This window comes from Syngnathus leptorhynchus, chromosome 5 (genome assembly GCF_054491065.1).
Source record: "Syngnathus leptorhynchus isolate UIUO chromosome 5, UIUO_Slep, whole genome shotgun sequence".
Taxonomy (NCBI): domain Eukaryota; kingdom Metazoa; phylum Chordata; class Actinopteri; order Syngnathiformes; family Syngnathidae; genus Syngnathus; species Syngnathus leptorhynchus.
In genome coordinates, this window is record NC_141199.1 from 8,773,216 (window position 1) to 8,792,049 (window position 18,834).

The 18,834-nt window shown below is 40.0% G+C and overlaps 1 protein-coding gene across 1 annotated transcript in view; it reads left to right on the forward strand.

Annotated features, from left to right (window-relative positions):
- The window catches only part of xylt1 (xylosyltransferase I), a 61,327-nt gene extending 45,390 nt beyond the window's left edge, over positions 1-15,937 (forward strand). The window contains exons 8-11 of the mRNA XM_085911971.1: positions 2,025-2,290; positions 6,631-6,829; positions 10,906-11,239; positions 13,110-15,937. Coding sequence (XP_085768097.1) covers positions 2,025-2,290; positions 6,631-6,829; positions 10,906-11,239; positions 13,110-13,432 — 1,122 coding nt within the window. The 3' untranslated portion in view covers positions 13,433-15,937. The remainder of the gene's footprint in view (positions 1-2,024; positions 2,291-6,630; positions 6,830-10,905; positions 11,240-13,109) is intronic.
- The last annotated feature ends 2,897 nt before the right edge of the window (positions 15,938-18,834 follow it).

Sequence of the window (18,834 nt, forward strand, 5' to 3'; positions counted from 1 at the left end):
TGAATTTTTTCTGATCATTTATCAGACATTTTCAATCCTAAATGCTTTTGAGGTCAATTAAAATGCGCTAGTTGCTGTTTTCTCGCATTACAGCAAAATCTCAATGTCAGAAGTTGCATATGAGCGTTGTCTTTCCTCCATGTCAAACTCTCGATACCGTTTTACACACTTGGTGTTACATCTGTGATTAGAATATCTCAATCTGACTAAGCCCCCAGGCGTAAACCAAAATATACGTAGCATGACTCAAGTTAACCACCAAATTAGAACGGGATCCCAATTTGCGGTTTTGGCTCACATTCCAGAAATAATCTATTTGTAGTCCTTCTTTTACATACATTTCAAACTATGAAAAAAATTTGGATTTGCGATAGCCTCACATCACTCATGCCACTTTCAAAGAAGGAACGCGTTTGGATAAACATTTTTTTGTGGCTTATTATGGACCAATAAAATCATGGGGTTTCAGCTGATTTTATTACAGAATCAGAAATGTCCCAATCTGCAGGGGATGGGAATGTACTTGTTTTATTTCCTTCAAATAAAAGCTTCCAAATATTTTTGATTATAAATTAGAAGAATTGTATGTCTTTCATCACTTTAAGAAAACTGTTTCACTTAACGTGTATTTCAAGGCCTGATGTTATATTTGGTTGATGTTTAAAGAGCTTTTACAAAATGAACTGAAGGCCAAATTTTAAAAGTGAACTCTTCATGCCAGTTCTTTAGCTTCAAATCATGATTTTTAACAAATGCAATACAATGTGATGTCAGTTTATGATGACACAATTTGGCATCCATGCTCCCAACTTAAACTGTCAAATAACAGCAAAATCAGGCCTAAATTATCTGCCCACCTTTAGGCAAATTTGAACTACATGAGAAAATGGATTTAGTTAGATGTGGCGGGCCCCCCACAACTGAGTTTGTCTCACTAACAACCCCCAACTATTGCAACATCCACCGCCATCATGTAGAGAGCTGCCACTGTTTACTAGGTTGCAATTTCAATTTTATGACATCATAACAGTGTCCACAGCTGCCACCTCTATTTTCTCATAGGACACTAATCGGTGCTTTCTTTCTTTTTTTCCAGACGCCACGGTCGTATTAGTGTGATGCTTTCATACAATCATGCCAAGTCTAATTGCCTGGTTAATTCTAAACTCTGTGTATAAAACTAAAAGCAGTCCGATTTACAAATGAACATTCAAATGACTCCAAAATGGTTCTGATGTTGGATGCTCTCCAAGACAAATAGATGGTGTGGTTTGATATTGCGTTTCATAACCTTTAAGGAGGCAACAAAGAAATGTCATAAAGATATGAATACTTGAAATAATGATGATCTCATCTCAATTTATTACAAATTGACATACTGAGGTTTATTGTACCTTCTGCAGTGTTTAATTATTCTCCCTCAATATATACTGCTGGCTTGGATGAATGAACAAAGATACACCGTTAATTCAAAAATAATTTTCATACAAATAAAGTGAAATAGAATAATTTCCCGATGATGATCAGTCATGTTACACCAATGTGCCACAGCACCCGGGTGAGGAATTGCTGCTGGAATATAAATTTGTGAATCCTTGAACATATTGTACACCTTTATCTAATACTTAAAACACTGTACCATGCACAAATACTCAATTATCACTGGTGAATAAGAAGAGTAGGTGATGTTTGTTAATGTTAGATGGATGTTTTTCATTTGTAATTTATCATTTTTATTATAGAAAAGTAGCTGATGTTTGTTAATGTTAGTTGGATGTTTTTCATTTGTAATTTATAGTTTTTATTTCATATCATGACCATATATAAGACATTATATAAAGTGATACAAAGTGGTGAGGGTAAAGTCTGCCATCCTTGTTTGTGTTGGAATTTGTTTTTCCTCTGTTTTGTTTTTCATATCTGCTCTCCCTCCATACACATCACATCACTTACATTGTCATGCTGGCACAGAACAATTTTTTAATCTCCCTTTTTTTTTTTTTATTCCATCTTCCTCTCTGCAGCAAACGGTGCGTCCCACCTTCTTTGCCAGGAAGTTTGAAGCCAGTGTGAACCAGGAGATAGTGAACCATCTGGACGTCTACCTGTTTGGACCATTTCCATCGGGGACGCCAGGCTTAAACTCGTACTGGGAAAATGTGTACGACGAGCCAGATGGTGTGGCCAGTCTGTCGGACACACAGCTCACCTACTACCATTCCTTCTCAAGATTGGGCTTGGCCCGCGCTGCTGCGTCACTCCAAGGCAACCCAAGGGACCACAGCTGCAGGTTAGATTTTACAAACACATCCACATGAACTATTCAGTTAAATCTATACATACTATAAAATCTATCAATAAACTATAAGTGATTTTTTTTCTCACCAAAACAAGCCAACTTTTTCTCAGCCTTATTATTATGAAATAAATATTAAGTAAATAAAATTAAGAGCAAGAAATTCAGTCCTGTTTTTCTAGTCAGCATGGCTTAAGCGGAAGCGTCCACCCCAGTCTTAAATGTCCATCTGTAGCGAATTTCAATGACATAATGAATGAATGAACCATAACGTAGCCTGCAAGGACAGCCTGTTATCGCTAAATTATGGATGTGTAGTACCTTTTCTACTGGAGCTATTTTAATGAAGCAGCAAGTACAAAGTCAGTGTACATTCACTTGTTTATTCCAACTGCATTTAAACTCTCTAACAGTGTTCACCTGTTGCACAAATAGATTCAGGACAGTGAACTCACACTTGAGATATGTTCGAAACCCACTTGCAACATCTGTGACATAGAGAGACTATATAATTGTTTTTTTTTTCTACTTTTTCTGCATTGATGAACCACAATTTAATGGGGTTCAATGTGATCGTGAAATCAGAGCTGTCTGTAAAAGCGACCTTTAGCAGAGGAAACATTTTGGTTCAAAATGTTGGATTTCTAAAAATGTGACCCATGTATTGTGTTCAAAAAGCAATATTGCAATTGGAACATCTTGAATTCATGGACTTTATGAAGCATTTCATCAGAATAAGCGCTCACTAACATCTGTTGTAAGAGCATTTTCCGATTAACTCTTCTGTTAGTTTACGCTGAGGTGATGAAATCAACATGCAAAGGGATTACGTAAACAGAAACAAATTAAAAACAGAATGTGGAGGTGTGAAATGCCAATTTGTGTAAGCCTGACAGAAAAAAAGCGCCCGTCGTCTAAACAAAAGAGAAGAGAGCGCAATACCTTTGTAGCATTGCAGCAACAGCATGACATCTTCTGTGCACATTCTAATCATTTCTTACACCAGTGTACTGGAGTCAAAGAAACTTAATTGGGACAGAACATTTGTTTGAACAATCACAAAAAAAAGCAATGCTGTCTGATCTACAGTTGATACTTATTCAGATTGTCAGTATTTGATCCAGCAACATTTATTATTTTCTATCTCCTACTTTCTTTGACTGCAGCACGCTTGCTGTTATCAAGTCAAAAGCATGTCAGTTGCAATGGTTGGCTCACTTAGGGTAAGAATCACTATGACACCATATCAAGACAAAAAAAATATTTTCACTGTGTGGCCATTTTCTTTGTTCCTGACAAAAACATGAATATGGTAAAGATCAGGCTTTATGTCCGGGTATTTCTGTCAGAATTTGTTGTTCAAGTTATATCCAACCCCAATTATATTTATTATTGGTACAATAAATAGTTCAGAATGTCTATGTAGAGTTTCAGATTTGTGTTTTAACTATGAGAACTACATTTGAATTTAAACCAGAGAGTTGTCTATGTAGGCAAAAACAAGCAATTTGAAAGATGGAAAATTATTCAGAGCAATTGCACAAATATTGGCCAAAATTCACGTAACCATTTGGAATACCCTGGATAAGAATTAAACACTATAACAACAGCCGTCAACAAAAGAAACATACTGTATACTGTTGAGAAAGACCCGAAAACAAGTTAGTGACAACAGCAATAGTATATTGGCGTGTAAGTAGTCAAGCATGTCTCATCAGGAAACTCCGAGGACGAGGACCACATGCACATAAACACACACACACTCTTACACATGGGAAAGATAATATAAGGGAGGGGGAGATAGATAAATAAAAATCAATCAATCAATAAAAATAATTCCAATAGCATTGAAAAGTTGTATGAAGACATAAATAGGCCAGAAGAAAATCCAATTTTATTTTTTTTTTCACTCTGAGGGATCTTGTAAATGCACTTGCTGAAGGACTGTGACTAAGATATGACGGCAAGTCTATGCAGTAGAAATATAACATTTGCATATTATCTCTGTGCCTCCGTGGGTTTCTTCAAGGTGCTTTGGTTTCTTCCTACTTAAATAAAACATAAAGTTAATGTCACCTAGCCAATATGTATTAGTGTGGGTGTTGATGCTGATTAATTTTGGTGTGTCAAGGTTGGTTAGACCACCTCGGATCTCATGTCAGCTCTTTTTGCGCCAATGAACTTGCATGGAGATAAAAAATAAACCTGATCCGAAAATAACTGCTGACAAACATGCCCTAGAAATGATTGTTACTTTTGACTTCACTGGTAGTAATCTTTATTTTATTTTTTTTACCCTTGACCTTTATCCAATAATTAGCCTTAGGCATCACATCTGAGTAGAGTGGACATTGGAGTAAAGAAATTGATGATCTGTTGTTCTTGTTGGTGGTTTTTGTCAAACAAATTAAGAAAAATACTTACTACTAGCCTTGTCATTTTCCTGGTATGTGGTTGACCACTAATAAGACCTCTGTTTCAATATTTTTATTGTATTTTCAAGATAACTGCCACCCTTTCTTACAGATAAAGAGAAAAATAGACATCTTTAATATATAGAGAGAGATGAGTAGAATGAGAGTAGACATAGACAAGATGAAAATAGACATCTTTAATATATATAGAGAGATGAGTAGAATGAGAGTAGACATAGACAAGATGAAAATAGACATCTTTAATATATATAGAGAGATGAGTAGAATGAGAGTAATGCCACAGATGAATCCAAAATTCCTAAACACTCAATAAAAATCAGAAAAATACTCGTTATTTTTTTTGGGCATTATTTTAATACTTCGGGACATAAACATATATGATAGCCTTCAATATTGAATGACTATTATAGGCTACGATCAGCATTTGACAGATGCAAATTTTTCCTGAAAAAGCACACATAGCACACATTATACAGTCATGTCGAATGGAGATGTGCAACCAGCAGATGCATCAATGGAAAAGCACGTCAAGGAGGGGGATTTGGCTCTTTTAGCAGCCCACTGTGACTGCTTTAAAGGCCTGAATGGAGCTTCTGTGCAGACTACACTATGACCAGTTCCCCCTGTCTGTCTTTTGGAAAGGACTGGGCAAAAGGGGGGGTAATGAAAGCTTGAGGGATGAGACAAAGAAAAGGATGTGAAGGGAGAACAGAGGAGAGCGGCGGGAATGGAAAACAGACATACAAATTGGGCTACAGCGGCGAGGAGGTTCTACTTGTGGGTGCAAATATTTGCTGTTCTGCTTGTCAGCGGAGCATTTCCCGCTATGTGGTTGACTCCGGCCGGCTCCTTCTGCACAATACTGATGAGGCCTCAGGCACAGGAGAGCAGCGGTGGCTAGTATGAGTGTGTTCATTTGGGCCTGCACACTTGTTCAAGGAAAAATCTGCGAATGAATGTTAAGGAGCAGAAGGGATGAGAACTCGGAGTCAGGATGTGTGCTGAGAGCAGCTGCAGATTGTTGCCCAGCAGTGGCCATCCTGGCTCATTTTTGGTTTTTCCAGAAGCCACTCGTACCACCCCGAGGGCTGGCCACACGTATACGAGGAGGCACACTCACAAAGAGACCAATCAGGAGGGCAAGGCCTCCTTTCAGCTTCAGCTGACTGAATGACCCAGTTCAAATTTGTGCGTGTGTCTGGACGGGTGTGTGTGTCTGTCCGTGTGTGTGTGTGTGCCCACTTCAATGACTAATGTGAATGACTATTCTGTATTGCTGTGGTCTCAGCTGTCCCATTTCTTCTGAGCCAGGTCACAAACAGAATAATGATTCAAATAAAAGTTTGCTTCTTTGAAGATCACATTCCTCCATAATTTCCCCCTTCTGAAATTGAAAATCCTGATCAGTCTTCATTTGCTTCATATTTAAAATATTTATTTTCCCAGAATCAAGGGGTCAATAGAAAAATACCATCGGAAAATTCTTTGTAACATTTTTATATTGTTAACAGTCATACAAGTGTCAAAATATGTTTCCCAGCGTTAATATTAAGATGTTAAAACAATGAAATATTTTTGACACCTTGAATCCCAAACATCCCAATCGCAAGGCAGATTTGGACTGGTCATATTTGATCAGTACATGAATAAGTGAATCAGTTTAATAGTCACGCAACCTTGGGTTTATATTATTTTCCTTTTCAGATCTTTTCCAATTATATATTGTTCTCTTTTTAAAATAATTTGGGCAAAAAAGTCAAATGAAGCGATACCAGGTTTTGACTAATAATAATAATAATATGCACCAGATGTATTGATCAGATTGTTGTCACAAAGCTCACTGACGGTCCACAGCTTCATTTCCAGATTTGCTAACAATGTCTCTAAATTCTCTGCCAGGTATTTCCCCATGGGCCACCCAGTGTCTGTGCATTTCTACTTCCAGTCCGACAAGTTCCAGGGCTACCTTGTCAGGCACCATGCCACAAATCTAGCAACAAGCAAACTTGAGACAATGGAAACCTGGGTGGCACCTAAAAAGATCTTCAAGTTAACCAAACCTCCTGAAAGTACTTTCAGCAGGTTGCAGTTTGCAGAGGTGAGTCTGCATATCATCTCATATCTTCCATCAAATCTTTCCTGTCTTTCATTTGCTAGAATGCGCTTTAGTTACCAAATCAATCAGCGTTTGCTCATTTCAGGAAAAACAGTTTTAGTAAATTGCTGAGTCCTAAACAGGACCAGACACCACTTGCTGAAGTGAAATGTTGACCTTCCTCTATTGTGACCTTGCCGCCAAGACAATTTGCATGCCTTCAAAATAACCTGACATGAATGGCCTTGTAAGATGCACATTTATTGAATTCATTCAAGTTCATCGGATGGTTCCACATGGTGTTGATTTGTTGATCCTGAATAGAATGTCCTCTCACCTTCACAGTAGAATGCTTCCCTTGATTTTTTATTTATTTTTTCCCCCCAGTAAAGGACCCGGCAGCGAGTGCTCTGACGTGACGGATACAGAGTGTATTTGCAGCATACACAAAATTAGCTGAGTGAATGCAAACTGACATTTTCCGTGGTTCGTCACGTAGCTTCCAGCAGGGGTGGAATTTGAAATGCCATTTAATGTATGAATGAATTGGTTTGGTCTGTTGCTGCCTGCAGGCGACGCTTGTGTTACCTGGACACTCCCAGACTCTCTTTGACCTTTTTGCAAACATCTCAAAGGGAGCGTAAAGGAAGTTCAGACACCCAGTCGCCATGCAGCTCCCGCTCTCTGAGCCCCCGCTTGTGTGTTGAGCGTATGAAACCCTGAGTGACAGCGAAGTGATGTGAGCAGAGGCTTTTATCTGGATGCTCAGCCTCACAGTGCGTTCAGTGTCTAGCACTGTGCAGTGGCTGTCAGTCAGTCTGCCTGTCAGTCTGTCTCACAAAACGAGAACAGAAAGACTTTAAGTAAGACAGCTAGCGTGGCATTGCCATCGTCGCAAAGGATATGACCCCTTGTACAAAAGCTATATGCGTAACTGGCGAGATAAACCATGCACTTGGATTAACGTGTTCCCTGATTTCCCTTCAATACATAGCAGTTCTGAGCCCGTGCTGTTAAAACGAGTGTATTGGCTCAAGTTTTACATGGCATGACATTCATATGGCAAGGATTAACCTTGCACTGAATAAATCTGTCCACTCATTGGACTAACATAACCTCATGGGCCACATCATTAGGTACAGCCTTCACTGTAGGCTGCGTAAGCACAATGTTTCTATCTTTCAATGATTGCTTCCTTTTTTTTTAATGAGCTGCAGACGAGCACAATAGCTCGCTGCCATTAGTTTGTGACACCAAATTCCAAAGGTATTGTGTGCGAAGGGAAGATTTTGTTTTTCCAATGCGTGGGCCACAGAGAATACATTGCTGTGTGTGATGTACTATAATTCTAAACTATTCCGATTATTTGATCGCTTTTTTAACTTCCAGAAAAAAATTCTCATCTTAACCTGTCGATACCAATCAGTTGCAAATGAAGTCCTTTCCGATTAGATCAAATGGGGACAACGCTACTATTTTCTCTGAAATTCTTTCTTCACCTCTTCGCTACAGCATGTTTTTCCTCATCTACAGTATTCCTCCAGCATCAATCCATCCCAGCCTCAGCGCTTCAGTAATGTAACCTGTGCCTCGGGGGAATATTCTGACGCCACAGTGAACACCTGTGTTTGATTACATCCACAAAGCAGGGCCACTAATAAGGGTCCAAATGGGGCCCTGGGGGCATGCGTGCCCTGAGGTTTTAAATAAGGCCAGATGCCGACTGTGACTGTCCAAGATGCTGCCTGATCATATTGACCTAACTTAATTAATGGAGATGTCGTGCTGTGGTTACCAGCCAACCAGTGACAAAGACGAAAGGTCTGCAGAGACATGACGGGAGCTTCATTATATTTTTAGTTTTTTATCGGAGCCTTATGGTTCTCCATCAGTTAATGAATTGAGAGTCAGGTCTGGTTCTAGATCATTCCATTGATGATACATACATTAAATACTGTAATGGGAAAAATAGCAAAATGTACTGTTTGATGTACAAGCAGCTGTACAGTTGAAAAGGAGCTCCTGTGCTGTGGCCACGGTAATCTCGAGCTACGATGATGTTACAATGAGAGAAAGTGAGACTACAGTTTGAGATCAGGTTACCAGCACAGACTTAGTAGAGCAGTGGTATCTTCTTCTAAGTATAGCTATAAGCGCAACAAGGTCATAAGCCTTGGTGAGCAAATGAGTGTTGGTCCTAAGCCCAAGCTTATTGGGTTATAGGCACCAAGGGACAGGTTGTGTGTGGAGGTCAATGTAAGCTAGAAGCTGAATTGGGCCAGGAGTTAATCTGCGTTTGACCCATTTTCAACCTGAAGAAAGACTTTCTTGGTTCTGGTGGCTTCTTGTACTGCTTGCACATATGGTACCTACTTCTATGAGAGTCAAACAAAGGCTGTCACATCAGAGAACTTGCCATGGACCCCTGGGAACATTCAAACCAAAGTTATATTGTTTCAGGGACTAAATTGTTCGGTGAAAATGTTCTAAAGGGAAATTCATGTTTAGGTTTGTACCAAAGTCACATGGTTGGATGATTGACCACTCCAAATTGTCCAAAGGTGTGAATGGTTCTTTGTGTGCCCAGTTCAGGGTGTACGCCGCCGACTGCCCAAAGACTGTTGAGATAGGCCCCAGCACGCTCACGACCCTCGTGAGGATAAGCGGTTGGGAGAATGAATGAATGAATAAAATCACCATCCAGAACTGCATGCTGATATTATCTCTAAACAAGCACAGTATGTAAATGTGTTTGTCCATGGTGCATTTCATTATCTGTCCAATTTATTCATGTATTCCATTGAAACACGTGACAATCCTCTGTGGTTCAACCAATGGACCAGGAGTATGTCTAGCTCGTACCACTCCACGTGAACAGACCCAGTGCGACTTGTTACCAATGTCAAAAGTGTTAAGTGCAATGTCAAATATCTATCTAGTATCCAATGTGTACTTTCAAAAAAAAATGAAACTGTACTTTGCTCAATGATTGCAGGGATTATCCCCTGGCAATGTTGCCTTCTTTTCTCCCATGTTCTTTCTGCCAATCAATTGGGGATGTAGAGTGCCAGTGAGTCAGCCTTGGATAAACTAATGAGCTACAGAGGTGCCTGACATGGCCTGATTAGCAATTTTAAAAGCACAGAACGAAGGTGTAAAGGGCAAGAATGCCAAAGGTCTGTCAATTAATTGAGACGAAAGTGAGCTGTGTTTTGCTCGACTCTCATTCATCGGAATGGTCTTTATTTATCATGTGCTGTACATCCTATTCTCAACTCTCAAAGGATGTAATACAGAGTCCATTCCAGGCAGACATTGATCGTTCAGTAGGGTGAGGCTGTGTTAATCAGCTACTATTGTAAGGATGAGCACTTCTTAAAACCGCCATCCGTCTCACATTTCTGTTTCTCATCATGTGTTGCGCATGATTGTCCATCTCTATCATCCTTTTAACATCCCCTATATCAATAGTGATTTTCCACATCTCATTTTGTGTACAGAAAGGTATTGCAATCCCGCTAGATATCGCCAAACAGATATTTTTCCTCACTCATCAATGAGACAGTATTACTGCAGCATTTATGAAACCCGGAGAATGTATTTAAACACGGTCGGTGCAAAAAACACCCTGTCATCACTTTGGCAAAATAGATCACATATAGCTTCGATTTCTTTCCTCATATTGTAAACTGGCTTGTTGTTTCTGTCACTGTTTTCCATTCTGTCTCTCAGTATGTAGTCAAAACATGGTGTGGAGGTTTGGTCAATTTATATGCATTCCTCCCAGCAAGAGTGGAAAAACAGACTCCAATACAAGACAAAAAAAAATAAAAATAATCCACTTGTCAGCATCTGTATACTACAGTCTGTATAACTGCTATGTGCAGGCTCGTGCTGTTTGATGAAAAATGCATGCTGAAGATTATTTTCCATGATAATTCAGCCAGTTGTGTCGCTTATCTTAATAGTACGGTGAAATGGTGATGCAGTCTGTTACTGCCTTCTGTTCACTGGAGGGGAATTCATACGTCTCTTACAGTTTTCTCTCCTCTTCCAATTCTTTTTTTTTTTCCCGTCAGATCGGCACAGAGTGGGATGCCAAGGAACGAATTTTTAGAAATTTTGGCGGCCTGATGGGCCCTATGGATGAAACGGTGGGAATGCAGAAATGGGCGAAAGGGCCTAACGTGACCGTAACGGTCGTGTGGATCGACCCGACCAACGTCATCGCTGCCACCTATGACATTCTCATCGATATGAATGCTGAGTTCACCCACTACCGACCACCACTCAAGCAGCCTCTGCGTCCCGGAGTTTGGAGTGTCCGAATTCTGCATCATTGGAGCCCCGTGGCTGAGATGCGCTTCCTTATCGCCCCTTTGTCTTATAATAAGCACCAGCCTATACGACAAGGTGAGAGAGACTTTAAAACATTTTATATTGAATGGAATTTCTTGTTTTTGCACATGCACAAGAGGTACTGAGCAACAAAAATCACTTAAACAGTTCACAGCTCTTCCTTTAAAAGCCAAGTTCTATTAAGCTCTCCCTCGTATAGTTTCAAGCATTAAACTCTGGCTTACGCTTTTACTGTGAGGTGTGCAGGTGAAAATTTGACAGCTGCGTTAGCTACCCTGACATCATAACAGTGTGGTATTTGAATTTGACAGGATTATCACACAGTAAAAAAAAAAAAAAAGGTTAACAATAGAGGACAGACGTGCTTTTTTGTTCTTTTATTACGTGCACATTAAGGCTGTGCAGTTGCATTGGGAATTGAACCAAACTACTGTATACTCCTTTTTTTTATTTTATTTTATGCCTGTGACAAAGTAACCTATCAGCATCCTTTCATGAGATAAGGGTGGGTTACGCTTACACAATGAATTTTTTTGCAGAAAAGTCTAGGCTTGTGCAGACTCTGGTTGTTTGTCATGGAGTCAGTCACCTCAGATAACACAAATGAGACACTCGTACATAGTAAACATGAATCTTTAACAATAGAAATACGCTATATGTCGTGTATAGAATAATCACCCTGAGCTAAGGATCAAAAGGAATAACAAATACAGTTTGTGTTTATGTTAAAGCGGAGGTCTCAATAGATTCTAATCATTGGAGGACCTTGAATTAAAAATGTTTATATGAAGCCAATGAAACATTAATTAAGGCAATAAACACCAATTCCTATGGCGGTTTACTTTCTTAAATGCAACCGGTGTCAAGTCTATGGGCAATGATGTATCACAGCTCAATGGATTACTATAATTGTTAAAACACACATCTCATAAAGTACTAAAAAATGAATTTATAATTATATTTCAATGTCTCTGGGCTATAAGTGAGAGCTTAACCCCCATTGTCCTCTTAGCAGTTTACATATAGAGATTGTTATGAAAAAAAATGAAATGAAGTTGTGAGGTTGTTGGCATGTTTTTAATTTTGCATTTTGGACGACTGTGTGTTTTGAAGCAGCTTTGCGGATTGTGCTTTCAAAGGGCCTCCTTCCGCACGCTGGTTATTTACTGCCACGTCTGGCATCCTCTTACATGCAGTGCCAGTAAAAGTTAACAACGTGACTCTCTACCTGCACTTGCAGCAGCATGCACACACGCAAGGCTGCACTGTTAGTGATTTGGGCAGTTGTAGGGGAGAAAAAAAAAAAAAAAGACCACTTTGGGCTCTGCCACGTCAGCACCCGAGTACACGCACAACTACATGCAGTCACTAGTGCATGACTAGGGAATAAACTCTGCTCTTGTTGCGGCGTTGATCATCTCATCAGATGGAGAACCTCCATGTCTGTCTGCTTTTTTTTTTTTTTTTGTCACCAACACATGAAATGCGCTGATGTCTGCTCTCATGCGGGTGTTAGGCAGTTTGTGTACCAAAACCAAGCTTAAAAGAGATGGCTAGCACCCCAGTTAGAGAACCAGTGAGGAATTTATAGCTTGACTGGAGCTCAGGGTAGGAAAGGTGAATTAAGGAGAAATTGTCTCTTGACATTTGAAGGAGTCAGTTGTCATGAAAATGACCAAGGGGCCAACCAGTCTGTCTTTAGAACGACACCACAGTGTTGATTTGATGTAACAAATAATAAAAGAGGAACTCTAGAGCCAGGGCAACAAAATCAATCCGAGTTAATTGGGCATTAGAGATTCACGTCACGTAAAGCAAATTACGTTCCACGCTTTAATATTTCAGCATGTTTTCTTTTGGCCTTTAAAGTCAAATTACTGATTATGTCGCCCCTTTTGTTTTGTTCACTGCTGTGTTTCTCCAGAGGACACTCTGAAGCTGCACAATGGGCCACCCAAGAACAGCTACATGGAGCAGAATTTCCACGGCCTCAACCCGGTGCTCAACATCCCCGTTAGCCTGAGCTACGCGGAACAGGCCAAGAAGAACGCAGCCCTGACCGGCCCAGAGCTGGAGAACTGGGTCGACAGCCTTGTGGGCGAGCTGTGGGAGGCAGCGGACATCTGCGCCGTGGGTCCAACCGCCTGCCCTGTCATGCAGGCCTGCCCCAAGAACCCTTGGAGCTCCCTAAGCCCCGATCCCAAATCCCAAATGAGATCGCCGTATGCTGATGGGCGCATCAGGTAGCAGCGCGGCCTCCAGCTGGACAGGAGGCCGCAAGATTCACTGTTGATTTTTTTTTTCTTTCTTTTAATTTATTTACGGGCTTGGTTGCAGTTGCCGGCGAGGGTAAATGTTCTCCTTCTGTCTCGGGAGACGAAGGGAAAATCAAAAGATGATCAATGTTAGCGACATCCACCCCGCTTTTATGGAACTGTGTCGTCTCGATTATTTCACTCTCACAGTGTATTTATTTGTCTTCTCGTATGAGTTTATCTGTGACCGATTCTTGCAATTTCAAGCATTAATTTCGCTCCTCACTGAATTCTGAATTTAGATTCTCAAGCGTGGGTCACAACGTGACATTGTGCTCCACAAACGGCCTTAGCTGCGCGACTCGTGAGCAGGACGCCCGGTACCAGATGCACGTACTATGTGCCTCCTAAGGTTTATGTCAGCATGAACAGCATCGAACCCGAAGTTTATTTTGATACGACCCCAAGAAGAACCGATATTCACTGCCTGTAAGAGAGTTAGAAACACGTTATTTCTTGAAGAAGCCAATTAGTGTTAAACGTAATCAGTAGAGTAAATACATGACACAACTTGTTTCAGTTGAGTGCCTGACGAAGGACTGTGGTGGCCAGCCAAACCATCTGCTGCAGTCACAAATATTTAAAGGAGTGCAAAGACAAAGGTGTTCTCAGCGCCGTCTAATCTGTGAGAAGAAATATTTAACTGAGACAATTTGGGGTTCGGCATTGACGAAATATGTGGAAGCATTTTAGGATTTTTCTTTCATAAATGGCTGACGTTTTCAGTGATAGGACAAATCATTTGTTCGCTCGCTTTTCTTACCAGCCTGCCTCAAACTTGAAACACAATAATTCCAAGCTGACCTTAAATATCATCTTTTTCGTTTATTTTAGTGAGACTTTATGTTGCACAGAATTTTACAAAAGAAGTTTCAAGATTGTGTGAATGAGGGTCCATGAGTTGTGATTTATTTTAAGTTTATATTAATACTGATATTTTTAGTCAGTGACTAAATAATTGCAACGCTGCCTTGGCAGCATGATAAATAGTTTTTTTGTTTTTGTTTTTTAAAATGCCTTTATTTACAAAGGCCAACAACCGAAACATTCTGTACCTTTTTATGGCCCACACCTATGTGTCAGTAAGTGTTGTCATGTCGGAATAGATCTTCTTGTCTTGGTTTGCCAAAAGAAAGCAGCTGTTAACCTGAGAGGTTAAAGGTCAGCTACCTAGCGGCCTCACCAAAACAGAGATGGTGACCTCAAACAATTAGACCGTTGGTTGTGAGGAGAAGCTATTCTGTGTCTACTGCTTCCCGTGAGTTTCAGAATGCTCGTGAGTGGTTGTGGTCTTCATGCTGTGACAATTATGTACAGTTCCACGTGAATGTTATACAGTGTACTCATTGCAAAAATGCAAATTTAAATCTCTAGCTTTCAAACTATTTTATCATCGAGACATCACTGAGGGAAATTGCACTTCAACACACTGAGCTTTTGTTGTTGTTTTAAAAATAGATATCAAGTGGAATCAAATGATCAATCTGTCTGTCAAAAATGACCGGTTAGCAGAGAAGCAAGTGTTTTTTTTTGAAAGTTCAATTCGAGATATTACTGTGCATTAATGTCAAGTCAGCTTACCTAACCCAGACCATAAAGCACACATCCCTGCTTTGCACAGCACCATTGGTGGGGTTGATTATAAAGGGCAATTTGTTGCTCTACATTGATTGGCTCCAATTGCCACTAAAGTACAACACAGTATTCACAACCAACACTTGCATTGTCCACACTTATACTATATGTAAATTTAATGGCAGTTTTGGTGAAAGCAGAATTATAATAAGTGTAACTCACTGTAAGAATCCTATTTTATAAAACAAATGATCAAAAATGAAGCCAATGTATATAAGTATTTTGTACTATTGTGTAAAAGATGCTGTCTGTGTAAATACATATCTGGTTAAATGACGTTGATCGAAAAGACGCTTTTGACGTGGGCAAAGAGAGTGATTTATTGGTGTTTATTGATCAAAGTGCATAACCTGCTCCAGTGTTGGGGTCTGTTTGCCTCTCAGAGAAAATCGAATGCCGGATTGTTGTCGTTCTTGCTTGAATGTATTGTCGAGCAAATGTTGCACAAATTTCTCTCAAGTCCCCCATCATTTCGTGTTCTTTCTGTTGTTGGATTTTTTTTATTTTTGTTTTCCTGGGGAGGCTCTGTGTGCCTTAGTCGACTTTTAGAACCTTCTCTGCCCCATATAAAAATATATATACAGTATATAGTACTTATTTTTCTTTACCTGATGTGATGGTGATTATCAAGACTGGTACAGCAACACCAAAAAAGATGTCTGCTGTTGCTATACAACATCAGGCCTTCACCTTATCTGCTTTTATTTGTCTTCTTTCGGGAAGAGTTGTTTCTTTCACCGTGACTGGCTTGTCTTACTTTCTCTTGACTGCTTTTTTAAAATAAAATTCAATGGACAAACTGCTTACACTGTCTCTGTGTGGTAAAGCACTGATAAAACCAGAGGTTTAGGGTAAGTCACGTGCAAGTCACAATCAAGTCTTAAGCCGTAACCTTCAAGTTTCAAGCAAGTCACAAATTACTGTGGGGGGGGGGGGGGGGGGGAATTGCGTCATGACCAAATTTCACAAAAGTCGAGTCAAACCATTATTTGCTTCAAGTCTCAAGCAAGTCACATATTACTGTGGGGAAAAAAAATTGCGTCATGACCAAATTTCACAAAAGTCGAGTCAAGCCATACAATCTCGCTCAGTCACCGTAAATATTTGAGCGAAAATATATATATTTTTTTGTTGAAACAGTCTTTTTGCACCTTAAAATGGTCAATAAAGAAGAACTGAGGATATGATTGATTAAATGCATTGCACTGGATACTTTTGAAGTTCAAGTTCTGAAAACCTGCGTCTTAATTGGCCCAACTCAACTCAAAATTACATTTTGTTTTGGCACCAACAGAAAATACTGACTGTCCTCCACTGTCAGCTTTTGCTCCATTGATCAATTGATGAATTCATTTACCGGTCATATTGTGTGATTTTGCACTATTTACTGTAGGTCATCAATGGAGCCCTCCTTTTGGGTTTGCTGGTCCATTAATTGTACCATTTAAATTTCTCCAAAAATATTTCATGGTTTTATTTCTTCTTAAGTTTCTCCAAAGGTTTTTTTCACCAAATCATCGCCCACAAATGTCCCACCCACACACCCACCACACACACACACAAGCTTCTCACCACATCACCCACAGCTCAGAAATGTGCTCTACAAGGAACAGTTGAATGAAAAGTGAGAACAAGATAAAAAGTAACTCACATAGTGGAATGCACTGAAAGTGAAAACCAAGATTGAGCAGTACAATTGACCTCTTCACTGTGTATGTGTTTCTCAGGGTGGGGTCCTTCACACTGGTGGGTGTTTGATGCAGCTTGATCAAAGTACCGGTACAGTGTCAACACATGTCAGCGACTGTCCCAAAAGGCGTGTGGTAATTAGTCCTGTGGGTTTCCGTGTAGTGAGTCAAAACATTGCGTGCAGGTTGACATGCATGTGAGCCAATAAAGGCACATTTAAAGAGATGGCTGTATGCCTCGCGTGGAGTGTTTGTTTGCTCAACTGCGATGTGAGCCACTAAAAGCTATCCTGCTGACGCTGGGAGCAAGTGACTCGGATTGATGGCAGACAAACACACTGATGATCATTTTCAGCATAAATGCATCCACACACACATACACACTGTGTCTGTGTGAGTAATGCCCCATATATGGTCATCTGCACACAGAAGAAATGACGACCATATTTTTGTAAAGATAGTAATGTAGGCAAAAAAATCTTTTTCTTGTGTGTGGTACAAAATAATTACTTGAAAATGAAGAATGACTCTGGCCTTGACAAAATCAACTATGAATGAGGATGCTTGACAGCGATTTTGAATTGCTCCTTGTGGTGAGAAAGCTTCTCCAGCTATCTCAGGCTTGAAGTGTGCCATCTCCTGAGTGCATGTTTCCGATATTTTCGCAGATATTTCATCAGATTTAGATCAGGGCGCATTGAATGGCATTTCACAATAGTCTGTTAGTCATTGCTGGGTATTTTTAGAGGTGGGCTTTATTCTCTTGGAGGAACCATGAGCTGTGACTGGGACAGAGGTTTTCTCCAGAATGCCAGTCCTGTGCCTTTGGGCCTTGAAGTGTAACAAGACACACAAAATAGCATCCTGGGGGGGAACTTTCCTATGCTACACTTTATGAACAGTTCTTATCTGTGTAGGCGTTTTTATTTTTTTATTTTTTTAGCCTACGCAAATTACATTTTGTTAAATTAAGGTTCAGCAGAATTTAGAAAAAGTGTCCATCTGGCCACTGGCAGCAGTTGTCATGCCAGTACAGTACACGGACATTTTGTTCTGGTTTGAAAAGTGTCACTATGGCGACAACCTCACTGATTTAAGACACCAAAATAAGCCAATTCTTTTACTCTCCATTTGAAGCTGTGTTAAAAAATGTATTTCTATCAACATAATAAAACATATGGTCGAATTGAAGTTGACAGCGTAAGAAAGTGGACAACTTATAGCATTGTGTCTACCACAACACACTTTTTTTTTTTTTTGTCCATTTGTTCATTTGTCACCTGGCTGCTTCATGGTTTAAGACGTATGACATTAAATGTGATGAATGCAAAGGTCAAGTCATTTATTTGTATTGGCCTTAATCATAAAAAAGTCTCAAATGGATATACAAGCCCCCAGTACAATATTAGTGACATCTCATGGTACATGTGCCAAAACATCCACCAAGTGGTACGGAATTTCATTTTAGTGTAATATTGACAACAAACTAACCAACCTATAAATAAGCAGAATTTTTTATTGGTAGAGGCTGTTCACACTTGGTTGATACAGTTAGAGGGGTAATAATCCGTCAATATTTCACACGATTGTTTGTAATGTACAGAGATGTACTCACAGCACTACACTAACAACTGTTTCTAATAATTTGGTGACCTTATTGAGCTCCATGAGAAATGCAAAGTATTCAAAATTCCTTTCAGCAATACGGATTGTGTAGAAAATAAAGTGTCCACTGAGTGTATTACCAGCCAGGCAGAAGAAAAGGCAGGGCAGGACACTCTTGTGAGCCAGAGTGCTTGCTAAATATTTCAATAACAGCTGACACACTGAGGAAAGAGCAATGGAGGGAAGGAAGCAGGCTCAGTGTCGCACACTGTGGGAGCGTCAGTGAGAGGTGACAGGTCGGTGAGGGTGTTAGACCAGGAAACATCCCAAAAAATCAGCTCTCAGACAGATAACAGCTGCTAAAGGTTAAGCGCTAGAAGTGAGCCATCGACCAGAGTGGCTGTTG